The 15,413-nt window shown below is 36.9% G+C and overlaps 1 protein-coding gene across 2 annotated transcripts in view; it reads right to left on the bottom strand.

Annotated features, from left to right (window-relative positions):
• Positions 1–2,839: 2,839 nt before the first annotated feature.
• The window catches only part of LOC117987946 (lysophospholipid acyltransferase 7-like), a 300,396-nt gene continuing 287,822 nt past the window's right edge, over positions 2,840–15,413 (bottom strand). Inside the window, exons 1-7 of one of the 2 annotated variants that reach the window (XM_034975022.2) lie at positions 10,027–10,370; positions 8,815–9,131; positions 7,670–7,821; positions 7,040–7,251; positions 5,474–5,647; positions 4,711–4,849; positions 2,840–3,603 (exon numbers count right to left, since the gene is read on the bottom strand). In XM_034975022.2, coding sequence (XP_034830913.1) covers positions 3,361–3,603; positions 4,711–4,849; positions 5,474–5,647; positions 7,040–7,251; positions 7,670–7,821; positions 8,815–9,131; positions 10,027–10,256 — 1,467 coding nt within the window. In that variant the 5' untranslated portion in view covers positions 10,257–10,370 and the 3' untranslated portion in view covers positions 2,840–3,360. Of the gene's footprint in view, positions 3,604–4,710; positions 4,850–5,473; positions 5,648–7,039; positions 7,252–7,669; positions 7,822–8,814; positions 9,132–10,026; positions 10,371–15,413 lie in introns of those variants that run through there. The other variant, XM_069502692.1, reaches the window with a different exon arrangement.

Raw genomic sequence — 15,413 nt, 5'->3', positions numbered from 1 at the left:
ATATCGACGCACTGATCTAAATTAATACTAGCATGTGCCCTTCCCAACCTTTCAATCGGGATCTGCTTATGATTAAAGTGTAACCGAATGCTTATTGATAAATTAGGTGAAACAGAAAGGTATAAGCTGTAATAGTCTAGTGGTTAGTACGTCCGCCTTCTTATCGGAGGTCGCGGGTTCGATCCCGGGCACGCACTTCTACCTTTTCGGATTTATGTGCGTTTTAATTAATTAAATATCACTTGCTTTAACGGTGAAAGAAAACATCGTGAGGAAACCTGCATGCTGAGAGTTCTCCATAATGTTCTCAAAGGTGTGTGAAGTCTACCAATCCGCACATGGCCAGCGTGGTAGACTATTGCCAAAAACCCTCACTCTGAGAGGAGACCCGGTGCTCAGTAGTGAGCCGGTGATGGGTTGCTCATGATGATGATGAAAACAGAAAGCGACAGACAGATTGAACATGTCTACTAAGAGATGAAGAAACGTAAGTACCTATAGTACTTACGCGACATGTCGAGATGGCAATCGAGGAAGGAACGCTCGGTACGCTCCCCACATCACCCGCACCGGGTTACCCCGATTGCCATCTCAACCTGTCGCGGACTATACGTCCAAATTGAATGCCGTTTCCAGACTGTTCCTGTTATATATTCAGCAGGTAGCTAAAATGTATTGTCTTACTAAATAACACTGGCAAAACATTATTGGATGGAAAGGCGACTAAGTAACGAGTATACGAGTGAAGTGCGCTAAGCCCACCAGTCATTTGCCAGGCTTTGCCACTTTTCAACCAGAGTTTGGTGAGAGAATCTAGCGTCCATATTAGTGGGTTTCGTACACGCTACACTACATTCAGTAAAAAGCTTTAAGCTTTGAGGACTAAGATATCAGCTATAGAGCGCACTCAGACTTAGCTTAGAGTTAAAGCGAGACAGAGTTTTATCTCTCACATAAATCTGTCTCGTTTTAACTCAATCTTAAGTCTGAGCAAAATCAAAGTGCGCTCTATAGCTGATATCAGCCTAAGTTAGGCATACTTTTCGTCTATCTCAATCAAATCAAATCAAACAAAAAATGCGCAAATAGAATGTATATGTATAAGAACTTCAATGAGTGCCAAAAAATCTAAATAATTGGTCGCAACATAAGTCAACTTGGAATGAATACGAATTGTTTAGAACAATTACCTAAACACTAATTTTTCATTGCATAATTACCCGTACAAATCTAAAATATATAGTCCATTAATCATATTTTTCTACTTACACTTACTACATTTTTCTTTAATATTGTGTTATAAATAGGTAGGTACTTAGGTATAACCGAATTCGGGCAAGGATTCAATAAATGTCACGGTATCAATAACGACTGAAAATAATAATCAATCTTTATATTTGATCCGTCGATAGGTTACTTAGCAACGTTATTTGTCAAAAATTGTATGGTCTTTCTTGACAGTTAACACTTATCGACAGATTACGATATACGAATAGATTGATTTTATTAATTTCAGCCGACTATTACTGAATAGTCACGATTCAATAAATGTCACTGTATCAATAACGGCTGAAAATAATATTAATCCTCGTATATGTGGTCCGTCGATAGGTTACTTAGCAATGTTGTTATTTGTCAAAAATTGTATGGTCTTTTTCGACAGTTAACAACGGCGGTAAGTAACTTATCGACAGATTACGGATAGATTGATTAATTTCGGCCGTTAGTTAGTAATGACCTAGCGCGATAACTATTGAGATCGATGTTCTGTATCACGATATTGAACTGCAATATTTATTGACCGCCTGAACCATGCCTTAGTAAAACCCTGAAAAAGTTTTACCCAAAGTAAAACACTGACAACTTGGTAGATTTGTACCAGCTAGATATTCAGCGCCCACTGGCGTTAAAAACACAATACAATATTTTTAAATTCACATTATGTACTGGGTTAAATATAGATAAGTATAATGTTAGATAATAAGTATATCAATTACATATTTATTTCATTTCATACATCATTATCAGTCCCATGTCCCGTAATGATAAAAAATAATTAATTGAGCACACCAGCCTTTTCTTTGCAGTTTTTTTCTTAATCTACCCCAATCCATTCAGGGCTAATTTTTCAATCGTTAGAAACCTATAGTCCGCGACAGGTCCAGATGGCAATCCGGGTATGAGGCGGGAGAACGCCCCGCTCACCCGCACCGGGTTAGCGCGGGGGCTGTGCGAGTGTGCGGGGCGTTCCCTTCCCGATTGCTATCTCGACCTGTCACGTACTTTATGTTCCTAATGACAGATTTTCTATACTTACTCTTTTCTTGGTCGCTTTTTCTATAACTGAAGGTCGTACTGTAAGTAAGAGCCTTACGCCTCCCGCACAATGAGAGGCCACAACCGCGACTATGGTCGCAGTCGTGGTCACTTTTGCGCGGATAAGAAAAGATTGCTGTCCCGTCGCGACTAAGTTTAAATTCAGTATCAAACATCGACGAAGATGAGTTCACTGTGTTTCCTTACTATTTTTTGAATTGCCGAAAAAAGGGAAAACAATGAAAAATCAGCCCTTATTTTTTTACTACAGTTCCCTTTCCCATTTAAATATCTGTCGCAACAATCCTCTTAAATAATAATATTTTTTCATCATTTCAAATATAATAAAAACTAAATTAAAATTATAAACCTAAATTAAAAAGTCATAAACATTTTTACCATCCTACTTATTATGTACCAACAAAATGACTATTATTTTATTTACTACTAGCTTATGCTCGCGACTTTGTCCGCGTGGACTACACAAATTTCAACCCTCTATTTCACCCCCTTAGGGGTTGAATTTTCAAAAATCCTTTCTTATCGGATGCCTACGTCATAATAGCTATCTGCATGCCAAATTTCAGCCCGATCCGTCCAGTAGTTTGAGCTGTGCGTTGATAGATCAGTCAGTCAGTCAGTCAGTCACCTTTTCCTTTTATATATTTAGATAAAATAAAATAACCTACTTAAAATAAATTATGTAATCATAAGAATGGCTTTAAATATTTCGAATTGAACAAAAATTTATTGTTGAGCGAAAAATATATTACATACAATATTTCAAGTTTAATTTTCAATATTTAAGTCACATCTAAAAATAAAGAAGCTGGCGAACAAATTTTCTTGCTTATTTTGAGCTCTCAATCGCCAGCTTCTGATATAAGTGTATGATTTTTGTTTGTTTTTTTAATTTACTGTTTTACAAAACATCTAAATTGACGAACACTACCTTCTGTGTTTATTACAAAATACAATCAAAGGTTGTAAGATTTCTGCTTTAAAATCATCGAAAGGTCATGCAATTTTAAAAACTTGTTCTTTTTACTGAGCTTTAACCTCAGTACTATCAGCAGTTCTCGATATTCTAGGATTCAGCATATTTCGTACCTTTTTCAGTATCAATCCAAGTATCAAAAATGCAAGCCAAACTCCATACCAATAGTGGTACATTGAGGAGTAGTAGATCCAAATACGGTCAAAGGTTAACAGAAGGAAGGCCGCCGCTTGGTAAGATTCTGAATGCGATCGAAGAAACCACATGATGAAGCCTATGATTTTCTTTTTCTGAAAAAGGAAAGAACAAAATGATTAAAAAATACAATAGTATCAATTAATATGTTTATTACAAACTAGCTTATGCTCGCGACTTCATCCGCGTGGACTACACAAATTTCAAACACCTATTTCACCTTCTTAGGGGTTGAATTTTCAAAAATCCTTTCTTAGCGGATGCTTACGTCATAATAGCTATCTGCATGCCAAATTTCAGCCCGATCCGTCCAGTAGTTTGAGATGTGCGTTGATAGATCAGTCAGTTAGTCAATCCTTTTATATATTTAGATTTTTCCTTGACCACGACCTCACTTGGGGCAAAGTAAAGATGCAGTCTAAGGCGATAGTCTGACCGCCAACGATTAGCGAGAAATGAGTAGAGCTAAAAGTGTGTAGTTGAGTTGAGTGTGCGAATGCGACGGGTGAGTAATCGCCCGTCACGCATTAATTAATCACTGCGCGAACATTTTGACCGCCGAGAGAACGTCTCTGAGCGAGTTTTCTTCATTAATAGGTTTTTTCACTGCGACAAACTAGTGGAGAGAGAGTTCTCGCCGCCAGTGTGCACACTCAGCCGATCGAGTATTTATAATATTTATCTTTTTTAGGGTTCCGTGACTCAAAAGGAAAAACGGAACCCTTATAGGATCACTTTGTCGTCTGTCTGTCTGTCTGTCAAGAAACCTACAGGGTACTTCCCGTTGACCTAGAATCATGAAATTTGGCAGGTAGGTAGATCTTATAGCTGACATTTGGAGAAAAATCTGAAAACCGTGAATGTGGTTACATCACACAAAATAATTAAATTGTGGTCATGAAATAATATAATTTTCAATTTTCTAAGTAAGATAACTATATCAAGTTTGGTATCATATGAAAGGTCTTCACATGTGCATTCTAAAACAGATTTATATTTATTTTTATGTGTCATAGTTTTTGAATTATCCTGCAAAATGTCGAAAAATTACGAGTGTAGTACGGAACCCTCATTGCGCGAGCTTGACTCGCACTTGGCCGGTTTTTATTGACACGGAATCATACATCGATTGTGCGTTTCTTGAGCGAGAGAATAGATGATTATAACCAGCTTATAATAATATGAAACAACTTAAAACTTACGATTCCTGTAGCATCCTTGTAGTAGAGCTTGAAGTAAATATCCTCAGCCATTAAGTAGAACGGGCAGAAGTAAATGCAGAAGAAATACCCAGCGTGGAAGCCGTGCCATATGACTGATACAAACAGTGCTGCATGGATTCTACAATTAATACAAACATTTTAAAATATTTTTTATGAAAATCCCAAAATTTTATTTGGATTTTATGTGGCTAACTTTAGAAGGTAAGCCATTACCTTTTCTCTGTATTTCAGAGAGGACGTTACAGTCGGGAAGAAATATTGTATATCGATACCTTTCGAATGAGATTTCGGTTTTGTAGAGCGTTGTCTCTGTCACTCATACCTATGTGACGTTTCGTCAGTCTCAACGACAATCAACCTATTTTTTTGCATTTATACTAATATTATAAAGTGGTAGGTAAAATTTGTAAGTTTGTTTGTATGTAGTAGTAATCTCTGGAGCTACTGAGCCGATTTTGAAAATTCTTTCACCAGTAGCGCCCATTATTACTGAGTAACACAACGTATATATATATATTTTTTTAAATAGCGATCCCTACGAAATTGTAATAACTTTAAGCTTCCCCTGCGAGGCCGAGGCGGGTCAATAGTGTATACAAATAAAAAAGATAGGGGAAATAAAAGAGTTTCCACGGGATTTTTAAAAACCAAAGTCCACTCGTACGAGGTTAATAAATTATAATAAACTGATTCATACGAAATACCGTGAAAATGCTAGGGCAAAAAAAAATTAAGTACTAACTTCAAAGCAGTGACAGGGAACCTCTTGTACACCACCATAGCAACCCAATACTGCACGGCCTTGTTCCACACTTTCATGGAATCCCGCAATGTGACCACCGTTTCACATCCCCACACATCCATACATTCAATGGTCTTGAAGTCATACTGTGCTGTCCTAGCTTCTTCTTCAGACCTGAAACCAGAGCTATTTTAGGCGCCATCACCTCCACGGGCAATCGCAATTCGTAACGAGCCCGACCTACTATTTTCAGCGATAGTCCCGCAAATTGCTATTGCGCTGGAACCATGTCTCATTAACATCGAAATGACGTCATTTTGATGTCAGCCGAAATAAAAATATACCATCAGCTCGACACTTCAGTCCAGTGCTGACGTCACAAAAATGGCGGCCACGCGCATTAGTAATTTGCGGACTTATATAGCCTAGTGGACATCTACACTAATCTACACTAATATTATAAAGAGGAAAACTTTGTTTGTTTGTTTGTTTGTTTGTTTGTTTGTTTGTTTGTACTGAATAGGCTCAAAAACTACTGGACCGATTTTAAAAATTCTTTCACCATTCGAAAGCTACATTATCCACGAGTAACATAGGCTATATTTTATTTTGGAAAAAAATAGGGTTCCGTAAGATATTTGGGTTTTTCGGACACAAGGTGTAAAAAATCAACCAGAAAAGTTACTTATCTTGCGTACGCTGCCTAAACTATAAAAGATAGAACCATAAAATGTTCTAATTAATTGTAGATCTTATAAATATCTACAAAAAAGTCCGCGACACACTATACCCATCTATGTCGAGTGAGGCACAGCAACCATTTTTTTATTTAAAAATCTTGAATTTTTTTTGGACTACATTTAAACGCGTTTATTTTACTCATGCTATTAATCCTTATCAAAATAAATGATTTCATCACTAAGAACAGTTTATGGAGATAATATTTGGCCTTTGAATGATTAAAATTGGACGTTTGGTTTTGAAGTTATGGCGAAATTAAAATATTACGATTTCTGCTGCACGGCCCGTTGTATTATATAAAGAGGTAATGTCGTTAAGTTTGTTTGTAGGGGGTAATCTTTAGAACTACTGAACCGATTTTAAAAATTCTTTCACCAGTAGAAAGCTACATTATTCCTGAGTGACATAGGCTATACGGGATCTTTAAAAACCTAAATCTACGCGGGCGAAGCCGCGGGGATCAGCTAGTTGATCTATAAAGAGCTTCCGAGACGGTCAAGCGGCTTGACGTCAAGCACGTAGATTTTTGCTTGGCTCAAGCATTTTAACTGTTTACAATGTCTGCTTGATGCTTGAGTCAAGCATTTACGTGCTTGACGCGTGATTGATGCGATTTTATAATATTTTTTGTTTGACGTGACTTTCGCGTCGGCTTGATCAAGCATAGCTCATTCGCACATCAACTGTCCTTCTATGTCAAAGTCAAAATCATTTATTCATATTGGGTACTATTATACACTTTCTGATGGTCAGTTGATGAATTTGTGTATTTGATGTAGTGTGTGTTTTATCCTTCACTGGCAAATACCCTCAAAATATATTTACATCTGTTTCAACTTCATATAGCCAACAGTGGGTCCATGTCCGGATCTATTCTTCCCCTGTGCCGGGTAAGCGCCGAGCCCGGCGGACGTACACACACTTTCTGCAAGGGTCATGCCCGAGTAGATACGTTGACGGAAGGCGGCAAACAACACCCACGGATACATCATTCTGTACAGGAAGTGTCTGTTGTTGTGATCTTCTGTTAAAATATACTGAAAGAAGAAACAAAATATTTTTAGCTGTCAACTTTACATGTACCCATAGCCATAGCCAGAGGGTTCGAAACCGCCTACACCCTCCCTGAAATCAATTCCAAGGGCAAGTTGAACTTGAGTTGAGAGGGTTCTGTCTGAATTATGGTGAATATGTCAGTTTGTACATGCAATATTGAGAGATTTATGATATTATTTTCTACCATGGACGACTTATAGGTTTTTCTGTAATCTATAAGTAAATAACTATTGTATGTATTTTTTTCAAAATTTAAAACTCATTATTTTTGGATAGCTTTCATTTAATTATTTAACACATCCATGTTTAGGTCACAGAAATTCTTATGCTACCTTAATTGAGAGGAAATCTCAAATATAATATTGTTACTTAAGTATGGTGTCTAGAAAAAAAACTTACATCAAGAGGCCATACATTTGAGAGACCCAAATAAAGTGAAATATACAATGGCACAATTTTCAAAGTGTTGATAGTAAAGCCAAAACAATCCACATATTTACTGTATGGCAATCTGAAGTAGTCATCAAATGTACGATATCTGTAATAAGGACCTGGAAAAAATAATTAAGTTTATTAGTTTTAGCGTTTAAACTACCGTGAGTGATTTCCATTCTAAATAATAATAAGAAAAAATGAAAACAAAAGGACCCCGTATGGGTTCGAAACTAGTCGGGCTAACGTTGACTAAACACGTGAGTACAGCCGGGACAGATATTATTTAGAAGTTTATTAGTATTATATTTTTAGTATAGTAGTTTTGTGTAAGGGAAATTTAAAGTTGTCTGAATATATTGGTTTTCATAATAAAATTCTTGCGAAATAAGGTCATTTTACTTGGTTAACTAATATGCAAGACTATTGAAGAAGAATAAGAAGAAGAAGAAAGAAGAATATTGTTCAGCAAAAATATAAATAGGTACTCTTTACTCCCTATCCTTCAGGGATTCCGAAAAAACGCGCCTTATTTCTTGTCTGCATTATAAAGGGAATTTATGTGAAACCTCAGATTTCTAGTTTAAAGGGTTTTAACCCTTAAAAACTACTTTATTTTATTAACTATTTGACTAGCCAAAAATCCAGGTTGGTTATTTAATTATGGAAAACCTTTGTACAGTTCTTGCAATTCATGAAGAGTGAGTTTTACTGTGGTTACATTGTTTACATGGGCATTGCATAAGTGTGTGTGCATGTCAGACCAATCAGTCGTGAGCAAGCGCTCGCAAAGCCACACATTTAGTGTACCTTACTTATATTGATACGACCTAAATACATGCCTATGCCATGCTAAATACAGACCCTGTTTTATGCTTAGTTTAGACTAGCTTATGCTCGCCACTTCATCCGCCTAGACTACATAAATTTGAAACCCCCATTTTACCTACTTAGGGGGAGAATTTCGAAAAATCCTTTCTTAGTGGTTGCCTACTCGTTACAAAGAACATACCCTCCAAATTTCATGTCTCTAGGACCAGCGGTTTAGGCTGTGCGTTGATATATAAGTCAGTCAGTCAGGACTTTGAATTTTATATATACAGATTAAGTACCTGTTAACAATCCAATGTAGTTAAAGCAATAATGGAACAGGTCAATGAACTCAGGATTTATTAATTCCACAAAATCGTCATCTTTGAGAGGTTTCTCTTCAGAGTCCTTCTTTGTAGCCTCTTGATCCACCTTCTTAGCCTTGGCCATGGCTAACCAAGAGCCGTTCATTTCAAAAGCTACACCAACCACTCTTAACACTATGATCATTTCAATGAGATTTGTTTGGCCGGATGAACCTTTTAAACCAAATTGATTGGACAATCGAAAGACGATTAGATATCCAAACATGTAGAAGAATGCAAATGTGTGGCATGATCTACAAAAAGAAAGTTAGTGAGTAATTTAATCACAAGACAGTATAAGGTCACTGGTCCACCCTCCATATCTGTTTCTTTGAAAGAACTGTTATGAAAATGACAGAGGCTCTAATTTAATATTTCAACATAACTAAAATTATATGAGTACTAGCTTATGCTCGCGACTTCGTCCGCGTGGACTACACAAATTTCAAATCCCTATTTCACCCTCTTAGGGATTGAATTTTCAAAAAATCCTTTCTTAGCAGATACCAACATCATAATAGCTATCTGCATGCCAAATTTCAGCCCAATCCGTCCAGTAGTTTGAACTGTCCATTGATAGATCAATCAGTCAGTCAGTCAGTCACCTTTTCCTTTTATATATTTAGATATTGTGATTTCGTACAACTGTGGCAGATCTTTAACTTGACTTTAACTCTTGTGGTATTTTACAACATGAATACTCGCACTATGAACTGAATTTATTCAGGTATCTAATATATTTAAATTTGTCACTTAAAAAGTTTCTATTTAAATCTACAGATCCATAATAAAGTGTGTTTTTATTTTACACACTTTCACAGTTCAGTAGCAGAACGATCCATAGACATACCTTTGAACTGAACCGATCTTGATGAAATTTGGCACAGAGATAGCTAACATACAAACAAAACAAACAAAAATTAAAATCCATACAGTCACAGCATGACCTAGTTCTTAATAAGTACAACCCTTAACTTAATAAGGCAAACCATGCAAAGCTGGGTGCAAAAAAGTTTGTAATTTTATTGATAGTATGTCTGAGAAATGCCATGCTATTAAAGATATATTCATCATGATCAAAAGGATAATATTTGAACTAAATTAACTGTGCATGATTAATCAGCTAAAAATGATTATGTACCTACTTACTTTATTGACGTTGACTTAATCGCAATTATACCAGACAGAGCCGATAAAATGGGATGTGCTGCGCTGTATCCTGAGACGATAATTATTAAAACAATACCCAAAATAGAGCCGGCCCATTTCTTTGAATCTACTGTGCTTAGCTTCCTGTAATAGGGTCCGATAAACACACTGAATAATAGCAAAGATAAGTATATGATGTCGTTTTTATTCTTTGCAATGAACGACCACATTTTAGAAAAGTTTAGTTGTTCTATTATAAACAATTTCAATTAGATTTCAATATATTGTTAGTTTAGTACTTTGATAAATATTTTGATTTTGACATTTTGTTTGATTGATTATTGATTGATCCAGTGTTTCCATATGTAAATCGAGAATTACCGTGTTCAAGAGTTAAAATTACGGTGTTTCTAGATTAAATTACGGTGGATTAGCTAAAAGAATACCGTGTAAATTACCGTGTCATTTTTTAAAAGAAAAAAAGTCACGAATTAGCTTTTTAATCAGCTATTAATATTATTCTGAATCGACTCTCCTAGCATAGCAATATCTTTTTCATATACGGATTTATTCATATTAATATTTTGTTAAATCTCATTAGTTTTACATTTTACTCCTTCCTAATTGCTTGAGGACGAAATACTACTATTACGCAGTATATTATGAATTTTTAACGTGATTTTGTATTACGGTGACACGGTCAAGGTAATGGCCATATTACCTTGACGGTAGATTAGGGCTGAATTACGGTGCATCTACGGTAATTACCGTGTACATGGAAACACTGGATTGATCTCTATCTCAGCACAGCATCTCAGGGTGATCTCAGGGATCTCAGATTTTGATTAATTGTTTTGTTAACTGGTTTTTCGGCTCTGGGTTCTAACACTTTTAAGCCTGGTACCAGTATATATAATGTACTCTGTGCCTGGTAGTTTATTTATCAACCATGATCCAACCATAGCTTAGACCATAGATTATCTACTATATTACTAGAGACTTAGACTTAGGCTTAGACTAAATACCTATAGAAGTAGTCCTATTGTAACTTACTGTTAGAGCGAGATGGCTAAATGCAAGAAAGCTCTTATGAGAATGTGATAAAATGATTATTTTTGTCCTTATCACTGTGGCCACATTTTTTGTTTGTTAAGATGTATTTTGCAAACAACGTGAAGTGAGGTTATGTTGACTCAGGTAACTATTATAATAAAGAAATAATTGATTTGTTTTCTTGTTTTTTGTTTTTAAAGTTATTGTGCAATGGTAGGTTGCAGTTTACTAGCTTCAATAGCCGAAGCAAACATAAAATAGAAGGAATAACATTTCACAAGTAAGTACCTCTGCTTGAGCGAGAGGGATTGAGGGGGCCACGCTAGTTGCATATCTGTAGGTATATATCTGTGGACCATAGTGACTTTGACACTTCTTCTTCTTCTTTTCTTGTCTATGGCTCTATGTACTGCGGTTTTGTTGTCCGCAATAATTCCGCCAATGTCAATTCAGTGGAGAGAACATCGTTGTAATTTGGTTCTTGAATTCCTTTCATGAGAGACTTTTCTTTCTATCCCACAGACTGCAGTGTATATAAACCTTTGTTAGACCTAGACAACACAAGGACAACACAAGTTGTTAGTTTATACATTGGACAATTAGTATGATTTTAGTTTAACATAAAGGAAATATAACAATTAATAATATCATGACCGTTAAAACATTAAACAATGGGGCCGATTCTCTAGTACACAATCTCTAAACTAAACGAAATTAACAGGTCTAAATCTAGTGCTATCCTTTTCAGCAAGCAACATTATGAAAGGGACAGCAATAGATTTAGACGTGCTATTTTAGTTTAGTTTAGAGATTGTGTACAAAGGAATTAGCCACATTGATGTTAGAGATACATTATAATTTAATATCATACAAATTAATATAATTGCATAGACATCTTAGGATCGAAGGATTAGGAAAAGAGAGGAGATAAGGGAAATGAATTGGGCGAGGGATATTATGGGGTAGAAACTCGTACAAAGATATGGGGTGGTTAGTACAGTTGAAAAATATGTGCTCGACTGTTCCCTCGTCCAGACCACATTCACAAAGCGAGCTATCTCTCACCCTGATTTTATTTAAAAACACTGGGGAGCATATGTGGCCTAATCGTAGCCTACATAGAACGGATATTGTCCTTTTATTTAGTTTTTTGGATTTGAAAAACCAGGGTTTGCGGGGAATATTGGGCTGGATATATCTATAGTGTTTAGCTATGTTTAATTGGGTAGTATTCCATCTTACATTCCAGTCCTTATGCATGTAAGTTTTAGCCAGAGGGATGAGGTCTCTTGGGAAGATGCAGCTGTATGTTGGGGATCCTAACTGTATGGCTTGCTTAGCCCACATATCAGCTTGTTCATTTCCTTGTATGCCTTTGTGGCCTGGTATCCATGCTAAAGCTATATCTAAACCGTTGTTATGGCAATGGTATAATGTTTCTTTTATATTTAAAATAATTTGAAAATTCTGGACTTTATTTTTGAAAATATTACCCAATATTGCTTGCAAACAGCTCTTTGAATCCGATAATATTAAAACTTTATTTAAGCTGTGAGTCTTAACATATTTTAATGCCTCAAGGATGGCAATAGCTTCCCCGGTGAATACTGATGTTTGGGGAGGACTTCTGAATAAAAGGGCAATATTGTACTTTGGAATCCATACTGCTGAACCAACACTATCACTTTCTGTTAATTTAGAGGCATCAGTAAAAACTAGAATCCACCCCTGCCAGTTTTGGTCTAAAATTTGGCCTAACTTTGTGTTTGCCTCAACTTCGTCTTTGCAAATGCCAAAGTCAAGTTGTATATTGGGGTTGTAAATTAAAGCATCAAATGAACAGTTAAATATAGGGAATATAGGAGACTGGGCTATTGGGTGTTGTAAGTCTTTACATCTCCTGTAGCTCTTTATTAGTCTAGGAGGGTCTTTATGTGCCCAGTATTCTTCAGTGTTAACCTTTTGTGCCATTGAGTTCAACTGTGGAATCAGTGGGTGCGACTCCACTTGTATTAGCTTACAGACAAACCGATCTGATAAGTACTGCCTTCTTAGGTCAAGAGGAGGGTCAACACATTCTGTCATCAGGGCTATTTTGGGTGAAGACTTCATGGCACCCAGAACTATCCGCAGGCATTTTGCTTGGATTAGATTTAGCCTTTCCAAACCATCTTTGTTGCAAGGTTCAAAGATAAAGGTGCCATAATCGAAGTGGCTTCTAACTATAGCATTATATAGAAGTTTCTGGCAGTATGGATGAGATCCCCACCACACTCCAGAGAGAGCTCTCATTATGTTAACTCCTTTTTCACACTTTTGGGCTACATAATTAAAGTGTTGTTTACCTGTTAACCTTGCATCTAGTATAACGCCCAGAAATTTTACTGCCGGAACTGCTTCGATAATCTGCTCTTCGTATCTTATTTCTATATCCGGAATTCTTCTTTTTCTAGAGAAGATCAGAACGTTACTTTTAGAAGGAGAGAGACTTAGTCCATGTTCTTCAAGCCATATGCTAAGGTAGTACATAGCAGAGTTTAGGTTAACAGCTGCATCACGGATTGAGTTACTTGAGATATATAATGCCAGGTCATCTGCATACTGCAGTGTATTACAAAAGCTATTCACCGCCAGCTCCAAATCATACGTATAAATATTATACAACAGAGGACTAAGTACGGATCCTTGTGGGAGACCCTTCCAGACAGTTCTGGGCGGCATGAGCTCTTCATTTATACGTATTTTGATAGATCTAGCCATGAACAGATTCATAACAAAGTGCACAATCCTCTCAGGGATACCCAGATTAAGCATTTTGCGCCTGAGTAGTGTTTGACACTTGAGATTAAAGGTTCGTACGCACCTGAGCGGCGCGGCGCGGCGCTTCAGTGAGCTTCACGTCGCGGCACAGAGCTTCAAAATATCATTTCTATCATTTTGTATGGCGCATATCGCACTAGAGCGGCGCGGCGCGGCGCTTCACCGCGCGTTGCCGCGCGGCACGGCTGGAGAGAATATTTTGAAGCGCACCGAAGCGACGCGCAGTGCAGTGACGCTAGTGCGACATACCCAGCGGCGCGGCGCGGCGCTTCAGTATGCGTACGTCGCTCGAATAAGATACACGCGCATCTTGTTAGGTATTTAAAGTACAGGCAAGAATCGGCAAGATAGACCTCAAATAAATAACGTAGGTTTAATTTTTGACACATGACGTGTTCCTCATGCTCTTAGAAGTATCTCCTCAAAGGTCCCAACCCCTAGGATGTCGGCTTCCCCCCTTCCCAGTGTCTAAATGTATAAATGTCTCTCCGAGCGTTATGAGAAAACATCAATGGTAAAAATAATCCTGATTAAATAACTATAATATATTATGTACATATTATACCTACCTACTTCATCTAGGTAGAATTAATAGTTTCGGAAATATGCCTACCTATTGTTGTACTTGTGTTTATATTATACTAGCTTATGCCCGCGACGTCGTCCGCGTGGACTACACAAATCTCGAACCCCTATTTTACCCCCTTAGGGGTTGAATTTTCATAAATCCCTTTTTAGCGGATGTCTACGTCATATTAGCTAGTTAGCTAGCCAGCATGCCAAATTTCAGCCCGATCCGTCAAGTAGTTTGAGCTGTGCGTTGATAGATCAGTCAGTCAGTCACCTTTTTCTTTTATATAGGTATTTAGATATAATATGTACCTGTGTTTACCTGCCTATTTTATATATTCTATTGCACATAAAACAAAGACATTTTGCGAAAATGCTTTTTCTAATGTAATTTCCACAGAACCTAAGGGACTAGCTGATGCCCGCAACTTCGTTTGCGTAGATGTAGGTTTTTTAAAAATCCCGTGGAAACTTTTTGATTTTCGGGATAAAACTAGCCTATGTGTAGGTACACATAGGCTACTTTTATCCTACAGGGTATAATCTATCTCAGGTATATAGGTACTAGTAGGTAATTCCCGGAAATGTGCTCACCTATAGAAAAATCTAATCCACGCGGACGAAGTCGCAGGCATCATCTAGTTGCATTTTTTTTTAGATTTTTAATCCCATGTGAACTCTTTGATTTTCCGGGATAAAAAGTTGCCTACCTCTGTCAATTCCGGGAATGCAAGCTACCTCTGGTCCAAACTTCATATAAATGGGCCTTTAACAATCCTGTAGAAATTCTTTCATTTTCCAGGATAAAAAGTAGCCTGTCCTTCCCCGGGATGTAATTCAACTTTGTACCAAATTTCATCAAATTCGGTTAAGCTGTTGAGCCGTGAAAAGCTAGTAGATAGACAGACAAATACACTTTTGCGTTGATAATAATATAAGTATGG

The sequence above is a fragment of the Maniola hyperantus genome, chromosome 13 (genome assembly GCF_902806685.2).
Source record: "Maniola hyperantus chromosome 13, iAphHyp1.2, whole genome shotgun sequence".
Classification (NCBI taxonomy): Eukaryota; Metazoa; Arthropoda; class Insecta; order Lepidoptera; family Nymphalidae; genus Maniola; species Maniola hyperantus.
The sequence above is the reverse complement of the archived record's forward strand: the minus strand, read 5'-3'. Positions and strand labels throughout refer to the sequence as shown.